Below are 10,000 nucleotides of genomic sequence, written 5' to 3'. Positions count from 1 at the left end.
AACACATATTACTGTCATTATGGTTATTATACCATCTGGAGTGATGTCTAGTTTACCTACAATAACACATATTACGGTCATTATGGTTATTATACCATCTGGAGTGATGTCTAGTTTACCTACAATAACACCTAACATATCACTGTTATTATCATATCACTGTTATTACTGTTTTATACCATCTGGGGTGATGTCCAGTTTACCTGAGTTATCACATATTACTGTGGTAATCATTTAGTTCAGAGGTGATAGTAGACACCTTTATGAACACATTGTGGAGAAAGCTATTGGTATTCATTTAGTTTAGAGGTGATAGCAGACACCTTTATGAACACATTGTGGAGAAAGCTATTGGTAAGCATTTAGTTTAGAGGTGATAGTAGACACCTTTATGAACACATTGTGGAGAAAGCTATTGGTAATCATTTAGTTCAGAGGTGATAGTAGACACCTTTATGAACACATTGTGGAGAAAGCTATTGGTAATCATTTAGTTTAGAGGTGATAGCAGACACCTTTATGAACACATTGTGGAGAAAGCTATTGGTAAGCATTTAGTTTAGAGGTGATAGCAGACACCTTTATGAACACATTGTGGAGAAAGCTATTGGTAAGCATTTAGTTCAGAGGTGATAGTAGACACCTTTATGAACACATTGTGGAGAAAGCTATTGGTAATCATTTAGTTTAGAGGTGATAGCAGACACCTTTATGAACACATTGTGGAGAAAGCTATTGGTAAGCATTTAGTTTAGAGGTGATAGTAGACACCTTTATGAACACATTGTGGAGAAAGCTATTGGTAAGCATTTAGTTTAGAGGTGATAGTAGACACCTTTATGAACACATTGTGGAGAAAGCTATTGGTAATCATTTAGTTTAGAAGTGATAGTAGACACCTTTATGAACACATTGTGGAGAAAGCTATTGGTAATCATTTAGTTTAGAGGTGATAGCAGACACCTTTATGAACACAATGTGGAGAAAGCTATTGGTAAGCATTTAGTTTAGAGGTGATAGCAGACACCTTTATGAACACATTGTGGAGAAAGCTATTGGTAAGCATTTAGTTTAGAGGTGATAGTAGACACCTTTATGAACACATTGTGGAGAAAGCTATTGGTAAGCATTTAGTTTAGAGGTGATAGCAGACACCTTTATGAAGACATTGTGGAGAAAGCTATTGGTAATCATTTAGTTTAGAGGTGATAGTAGACACCTTTATGAACACATTGTGGAGAAAGCTATTGGTAAGCATTTAGTTTAGAGGTGATAGTAGACACCTTTATGAACACATTGTGGAGAAAGCTATTGGTAATCATTTAGTTCAGACTTTCCCTAACTAATATTTTAGTGACATCACTACACAGTGACGTCATCACAACCACGCAAACGGCCTTTTAAAGTGAACTGTCAAATGATGCATATTAATGATCCACATGTTATTCATCGTTGCCTGAGTCAATTCTTCTTTACATTCACACACAATCACTATTGTAATCACTATTACATAGACGGACAGACCGTCAGTCAGTCAGTCAGTCAGTCAGTCAGTCAGACAGACAGACAGACAGACAGACAGACAGACAGACAGACAGACAGACAGACATGTGGTCAAGCACCAGACTTAAAGAATGCAGCGAGGCCAGCAGGGAGTCTTCTTCTCCCTCGTCTCGGTTCGGTGGTTCGGGGGGTTTGGGGAGCCTGGGGGGTTTCGGGGGCTTGGGGGGCTTCGGGGGTCCGGTCAGACCCCGCAGCCGGCAGCTGGACTGCAAGCTGTGCAAGGTGTTCTCTGACGTCCCCTGGTGGCTGGGCAGGGCGTGGCACCGCGCGGCGTCTCTGACGGCCGGCTGCAGGGCGTGGGAGGCGGAGCCCCGGGGCGCGGCCCGGCGGCTCCTAGCGCCCCTAGTGGCCGTGGCGGTGTCCTGCGCGCTGCTGCTGCTGCTGGCCAGCGGGGGGGCGGGGCCAGAGGGCCTCCTGGCGGAGCTCCGCCTCCGCCTGCCCTCCCTGGACGTCTCCGATTGGACGAGGGCTCTGGGCGACTCGGAGCGCCTGGTGGCTCAGCTGAAGGAGCAGCTGAAGGAGCAGCTGCTGGCAGCCGGCGGGCAGCGCCACGACGTCTCCCAGCATGCACTGCTGTCCGAGGTGCGGCGCCTGGAGGCGGCCGTGGAGAGCATGAGGCGGGAGGTCCGCGTCCTGCGGGGATTGGACGAGGAGGGCGGGGGAGGGGGAGGAGGAGGAGGCGACGACGCCGGGCTGGGATTGGCTGCTCAGGTCCGCCTGGAGCTCCAGAAGCTGCTGTCGCAAAGCCCCGCCCCCGGGGACCAGCTGGCCACCGCCGGCTCGGAGCTCCTCCTCCCCGTTCACGGCGACTCCTCGCCGCTCCTCCATTGGCTGCAGCAGCAGCGCTACGTCAGCAGGGAGGAGCTTAAGGCGGCCCTGGTCGCTCTGAGGCTCGGCGACAAGACGATGACGCCGGGGCCTCAGAGCGGCGGAGGAGGAGGAAGACCCGGCCCCGGCGGGGCGGAGCCCGGAGCGGCGGTGACGGAGGAGCAGGTGCAGCTGCTGGTGAAGCAGGCTCTGAGGCTGTTCTCCGAGGACCGGCTGGGCATGGCCGACTACGCCCTGGAGTCAGCAGGGGGCGCCGTGGTGCGGACGCACTCCTCCTCCTGGAGCCTGTTCTGCGGAGCGCCGGCCGCCGCAGACTGCTCGCCGTCCCGACGCGACGGCAGCGGCCGCTTCGTCACCAAGCCGCCGCGCGTGGTCCTGCAGCCCGACGTCACGCCGGGGAACTGCTGGGGCTTCGCCGGCTCCCAGGGGTCCCTGGTGATCCGGCTGTCCACCCGGGTGGTCCCCGGCTTCTTCTCGCTGGAGCACATCCCCCGCTCGCTGGCGCCGGACGGCAGCATCCGCAGCGCGCCGCGGGACTTCACGGTGTACGGCCTGGACCGCGAGGACCAGCCGGAGCACGGGGGAACGCTCCTGGGCAGCTACACCTACGACCAGGACGGGGAGGCCCTGCAGACCTTCTCTGAGGAGCAGGGGAACATCAAGGCTTTTAACCTCATAGAGGTCCATGTGTTGTCTAACTGGGGACATGAAGATTATACCTGTATGTACCGCTTCAGAGTGCATGGAACACCTGTCCTCTAACTAGCTCAATACTGACCCCTAGAGGATTATACCTGTATGTACCGCTTCAGAGTACATGGGACTCCTGTTCTATAACTGACCCAATACTGACCTCTAGAGGACTATACCTGTATGTACCGCTTCAGAGTCCATGGAACACCTGTTCTATAACACTATAACACTGCCCCTAGAGGACCCCTAGAAGACCCCTAGAAGACCCCTAGAGGATTATACCTACCTGTATGTTCAACCTCATAGAGGTCCATGTACTGTCCAACTGGGGACATGAGGATTATACCTGTATGTACAGGTTCAGAGTCCATGGAACACCTGTCCTCTAACTGACCCAATACTGACCTCTAGAAGACCCCTAGAGGACCCCTAGAGGATTATACCTACCTGTATGTTCAACCTCATAGAGGTCCATGTACTGTCCAACTGGGGACATGAGGATTATACCTGTATGTACAGGTTCAGAGTCCATGGAACACCTGTCCTCTAACTGACCCAATACTGACCTCTAGAAGACCCCTAGAAGAACCTTCTCTGAGGAGCAGGGGAACATCAAGGCCTTCAACCTCATAGAGGTCCATGTACTGTCTAAATGGGGACACGAAGATTATAGCTGTATGTACCGCTTCAGAGTCCATGGAACACCTGTCCTCTAACTGACCCAATACTGACCTCTAGAGGATTATACCTGTATGTACAGCTTCAGAGTCCATGGAACACCTGTTCTCTAACTGACCCAATACTGACCTCTAGAGGATTATACCTGTATGTACCGCTTCAGAGTCCATGGAACACCTGTTCTATAACACTAGAACACTGCCCCTAGAGGATTATACCTGCATTACAACACTGAGGAGCAGGGGAACATCAAGGCCTTCAACCAAGCCCCCGGAACCTAGGTGGTCCGGACTACAGAGCATAGCCATAGAAAGGTAGACGCCTCCTTCGGCCAGGGGGCGCTAAATGCATTGAGCAACTAAGGGAATCTTCATCGCTTCCGTGTTCATTGCTTCTGCGTGCCTCACACATACGGAAGTCGGTAAGCCAATCAGAGGCAGGTGGGGGCTGGTCTTTACGTATGCAGCCTATAAGAACAGCTGAGCAGCGCAACATCAGAACTGGCTCTGTTGAATTGAATTGTAGTCCTTGGATAAGTCCCGGAAAAGACACACTGTGATTGGCCAGTAGTCACTTTGACTGACAGCGTTCCCTTAGTTTTTCCAAGAAGTCCGGACTAGAACTTTTGCACATCGCTCCAATGAACTGCAGAGGAGAACGAGCCATCAAGCTCTTTATATGTGTGTGTCCTCTAACTAACCCAATACTGACCCCTAGAGGATTATACCCGCATGTACAGGTTTGGAGGGTTTGGTTTTAGATTGGTTGAATCTTGGTTCAACCAATGGTTAAAGAGAGATGATCGTGTCGGTCCACAACAGACCAGGTCTAACCCTAGAACTAGTTTTAAACCTTTCTTATTCTCTTTTTCTTATTTCTTTTCTAAATGCGTTTTGTATTTGCATTGTTGTGCCTTGTTATGTCAGTATTGTTGATGTTTGATGTTTGGGGACGACGGACGGAGAACCCGGCGTGTTTGCATTGCTTCATGTAATCTTCATTAACATGCACTGTCCCGTCAAAATAAACATATCTGTTTCACACAGCATTATAATGTTCTTATTTGGAACGTTACACTTGATTTTATGACCTTGGTAAAGCTTTTCATAAACTCTTTGTTTTCAGTTTAAAGTATTTTTTAAATCATCAGGGTTAGGGTTAGGGTAAACTAAACTCATGATATGAGTTTAGTAAATCATCACATTAAAAATGAATGATAAAGTAGGATATGTTTCTATTGGTTAAAGTAGGATATGTTTCTATTGGTTAAAGTAGGATATGTTTCTATTGGTTATACACAGTGAAGACCTGCCCTCAGCCAATAGCATTCATTTGATCTGCCCTCAGCCAATAGGATTCATTTGATCTGCCCTCAGCCAATAGCATTCATTTGATTCATTTCTGAGTTCATTTCTAAGATCTGCACTGGCTCTAAACAGGCTTATTTTACGGTCTGTAGAAACCAATGATGTCCATTCTTTTTACAGCAAGGCTCTTCAACAGGGGGTCCTCAGAGTTACTACAGGGGGTCCTCAGAGTTACTACAGGGGGTCCTCAGAGGTACTAAGGGGGTCCTCAGAGTTACTACAGGGGGTCCTCCAAATCTTTGAGTGAGAGAAACCTTTCTTCTTTTTATAGTAACAACTTGAACCCTATTGTGTCCACATTCTGAGAACCTTAGACAAACATAGCCGATCTACAAGCTCACAACGCTTCAACGATCTCCCATCTCAGCTCCGGCCTCAGTGGCTCCACTCCCACTGCCGCCACTGGTTTTACCAACAACCACAGACTAATCTTTCTGCTAAAGTAGCCTATAGTCAGTGATGGGCTACTTGGAAAATATAGCTCAACTACACAACAAGCAATCCCCAGAGAAATGTAGCAAGTTTCTGTTACGCTACTTAGAAATGTAGTTAAGCTACATAGCTAAGTTACATGTAGCTAGCTACTGCCCATCACTGCCTATAGTTAGTGTGGGCAACACACTATAGTTCTTTCTTTCTTTCTTTCTTTCTTTCTTTCTTTCTAGATACACTTCTAGCCAATCAGGAAGCAGCATTCTCAGTGACGTTACCATTTGATGAGTTCTTTTTCCATCTACGGCCGACTCTTTCACCAAAAATAGCAGATCTACAAGCTCACAACTCGTCACAACGTGACCATGTAGGCATGTATGGCCTACTTGTGCATCAGCAGAGCGCACCATGAGGTGCACTCACCACTGGTATCACCGTTTCCAAAAGAAAAATCAAACCTCGGTTCGAAGTGAAGCGGTGAACTTTTATTCTATGTGTTCTAGATCTATACATTCTGTGTTCTAGATCTATACATTCTACTTTCTATGTGCTTTAGTTCTATATTTTTATGAATTCTGAATAAATGAATGATTTTATCTGGAGGGCCAAATTGTCATGTGAAGCTTGACCAATCCTCAATCCTGGACGCACGGGACACACAAAGCCACTCCTTGGAAGCGGCTTTCACCGCTTCAAAAAACAAAAAACTGATATATTATGATATAATATGGACCAGCATTCTTGCTGGTCCATGGAAATTGCAAGTGTGGTTGCCTATGTATTGACTGGAAGCCACGTTGTCATGACCAATCATCCAGCTAGCATCACTCCTCTATTAAACTCAATGGACGTACTCTATAATGGTGACGTCACAGAGAATACTGCTTCCTGATTGGCTACATGTTATCCAGAACTTTAAAAAGTAAGCTGGGTTAGAACTATAATGTGTGACTATATTCTACAGCGTGCTAACTGTCACGTGAAGCTCAACCAATACTCCAGCTAACACCACTCCCAGATTTTCCACACCTCAATTACACCTCATTGGCTAAGAGCCCTGCCTTTATACTGTCTGCGACGGAACTCTCTCTATAAATAATGAGGATAACATATGGGGCTTGCATGTACCACCATGTATGGGCGTAAAGACCCTAACTACAACAGATGTCATGTACCACCATGTATGGGCGTAAAGACCCTAACTACAACAGATGTCATGTACCACCATGTATGGGCGTAAAGACCCTAACTACAACAGATGTCATGTTGTTTATATCAGGTTGCACCTGTTGGTGGTGATGTCACCAAGAACGCTGCTCCTCATTGGCTAAAGGCCCTGCCTTTGTACTGCTCCTCATTGGCTAAGGGCCCTGCCTTTGTACTGCTCCTCATTGGCTAAGGGCCCTGCCTTTGTACTGCTCCTCATTGGCTAAAGGCCCTGCCTTTGTACTGTCGGACGGTTTTGAGGAGAATAAACGTATTATGTAAAGACTAGTAGAATAAATATCCTCACTGTCGGGCAGAAACCTCGTATCTCCAAGTTTCAAATGTGTTCGTCTTTTGGTAAAGCAAAGCCCTGCTTCATCATACAAGACTGTCGCACAAAACTAGGGAAAACAGCCGATCTACAAGCACACAACGCTTGTAGATCTGCTGTTCTCACTAGTTTAGTACATTTTATAGAAAAAAACAAACGGTTTTGGACATACAAGGTTTCCACCCGACAATGACGATATACTGGTCTGGCTTTAGTTTCATTACTAACACTCAATGACCATACATAAAGGTAGTTAGCATTTGTGTTTAGGTTTTTTAGAACCTTTTTTCTTGACTTATTATTTTGTTTTCTAGATATATATCCATTTGCATTTGTTATATTGTTGTTGATGTATTGACATATTATCTTGTTTATTATTGTGATGTTTTATCTGCTTATTGTAAGTCGCTTTGGATTAAAAGTGTCTGCTAAATGCTTAAACTGTAAAGACTTGGGAGAACATTGGACCCCCAACCACACTTTGGGAACCAACCAGGTTGTAGTAGTCTAGACCAGGGGTCTTCAACAGGGGGTCCGGGACCCCTAGGGGGTCCTCAGAGTTACTTCAGGGGGTCCTCCAAATCTTTGTGTGATAGAAACTTTTTTTTCTTCTTTTTTACATTAACCACTTGAAGCCTAGCGTCCATTTTCTGAGAACTTTAGCCAAAAATAGCCGATCTACAAGCTCACAACGCCTCGCGCTGCGAGGCGTTGTGAGCTTGTAGATCGGCTATCTTTGGCAAATAGGTTTGTTGTAGAGGGGAAAAAGAACAGACTAAGTACAGAGTGAAAGTACTAATCACTAGTGCCCAGCATGCTTATAGACTTGGCCATTCAACAGCAACTGCCTTGGCTCAGTTAACGGATGACTGGTTGTCACAAGTAGACAACAAGAAGATGGTTGGCACCGTCTTGCTTGACTTTAGTGCGGCATTCGATGTTATTGACCACAATATATTGATTGCTAAACTAAGAAAATATAGATTTAGTAGTTTGGCAATTGATTGGATGATGAGTTACTTATCAGAGCGATCTCAAAGAGTGTCTTTCAATGGTAGCTTATCTGATTGTAAGTATAGTAACTGCGGAGTTCCTCAAGGAAGCTGCTTAGGTCCTTTACTTTTTATAATTTTTACTAATGATCTCCCTTGTGTGACAACAAACACAAATATGGTAATGTATGCCGATGACACAACTTTGTACAGCACTGCCCCTACCTTGAATGAATTGGTTACTAATTTAAATCAGGATTTAGAAAGGGTGTCCAAGTGGGTGAATGATAACAAATTAGCATTAAATGTTACCAAGACAAAAAGCATTGTCTTTGGTTCCAGGCATATGCTTATTGATAACCCTCAGCTGAATCTATCAATGTTAGGAATGCCGATTGAACAAGTAAAGAAAACCAAACTGCTTGGTGTTCTATTGGACAGTCAACTATCATGGTCTGACCACATTGATAGTATTGTAACGAAAATGGGAAGAGGTATAGGCATGGTTAGAAAGTGTTCAACCTACTTGACATCCACTATGATGGGTCAAGTTATTCAGTCCTTGGTCTTCTGTCATCTTTATTACTGTCCTGTCATATGGTCAGCAGCAAATAAGTGGGACCTGAACAAGTTGCAACTTGTTCAGAACAGAGCGGCCAGATTGGCTCTTAATTGTTCTAGACGCACTAATATTGCATATATGCATTCACGCCTGTCCTGGCTGTATGTCGAACAAAAACTACTTTGCAGTCTCCTCATGTTTTTCAGAAACATCATCTTTAATCAAACACCAGACTATTTTTACAATCAGTACTTGAAATCAACCATCACACACAATTATGACACCCGGAATGCCAGTCAGGGTCATTTAAATCCTCCTACTCCAAGAACAAATCTTCAAAAACACACAGTTATTTATAGATCTATATCACACTGGAATTTGTTACCCGCCACATATTAATCTTACACAAAATAAATTAGCATTCAAGATAGCTTTAAAGAAACACTTGTCGCAGCTGACCACATGACCGAGATATTGATGTTGTATTTAATTACAATGTTATGTTGTATATAATTTTTGCATAATATTTGTAAGTATGTATTTTTATGGACCCCAGGAAGACTAGCTGTCGCCCAGGCCTCAGCTAATGGGGATCCATTCAATAAACAAATAAAGGTCAAGTTTTTTTTAAGTATTAACGGTTCAAGTGGTTAAATATCTGAAAACACAAATTGACATGAATCCAAAATGAACAGATGATTGTGCTGTCAAACGATCGTGATTGTGCTGATCTAGACTATGGCTCTCTGCTGCCCACCTTTGATAAAACATGGTCGGTACAGAACACGGGAGGCAGCCAGCGAGTGATCACGCACTGCAGTCACTATGAGAAATGAACAATGACTGTCACCGGGTCAACGCTGTACACGGCCACAGTCATTTACATTGGAACTGACTGCCGTGGACACCAAAAACTATTGTTATTATTAACACATATGGTGCCAACCCCGAGTTTCCTGAGTTTGGGCAGTAAAAAAAAAAAGAAAAAAAAAAAAAAGAATCAAAAATGTTTTTTGACCTCCAAAAAATAATATTAGGCATGATCGCGATCGCGAAATTGCATGTTTAACCCCCATACCAACCCATTCTTTCAAACATGGCAGCCATGTTTGTTTTCATCTGAAGAAAACATAATGGCTGCTAGCTCATGAATGCCTGAACGGACACACGTGGTGCATGATTAGGCATGGGCGTGCACGATCCGTGCACTATGGAGACCATGGCATCTTGACTTTTAAGGAGATTTAATTGATTGCACTCACTGGTGTCGATGAAGGCTGCGTCAACGTAGACGTTGGTACAAACTGAACCCAGGATGAAACCACAGGCTGGACCAAACACCAAGGTA

At 45.3% G+C, this 10,000-nt stretch overlaps 1 protein-coding gene across 1 annotated transcript in view; it reads right to left on the bottom strand.

Annotated features, from left to right (window-relative positions):
- The window catches only part of LOC308288965 (solute carrier organic anion transporter family member 3A1-like), a gene marked incomplete at both ends in the record, with an annotated part of 94,427 nt that overhangs the window by 58,824 nt on the left and 25,603 nt on the right, over positions 1 to 10,000 (bottom strand). Inside the window, one exon of the mRNA XM_080730438.1 lies at positions 9,915 to 9,997. Within this exon, the coding sequence (XP_080586564.1) occupies positions 9,915 to 9,997 (83 nt within the window). The remainder of the gene's footprint in view (positions 1 to 9,914; positions 9,998 to 10,000) is intronic.

Source organism: Nannobrachium achirus (genome assembly GCF_963921795.1).
Source record: "Nannobrachium achirus genome assembly, chromosome: 7".
NCBI classification, from domain to species: Eukaryota; Metazoa; Chordata; class Actinopteri; order Myctophiformes; family Myctophidae; genus Nannobrachium; species Nannobrachium achirus.
The sequence above is the reverse complement of the archived record's forward strand: the minus strand, read 5'-3'. Positions and strand labels throughout refer to the sequence as shown.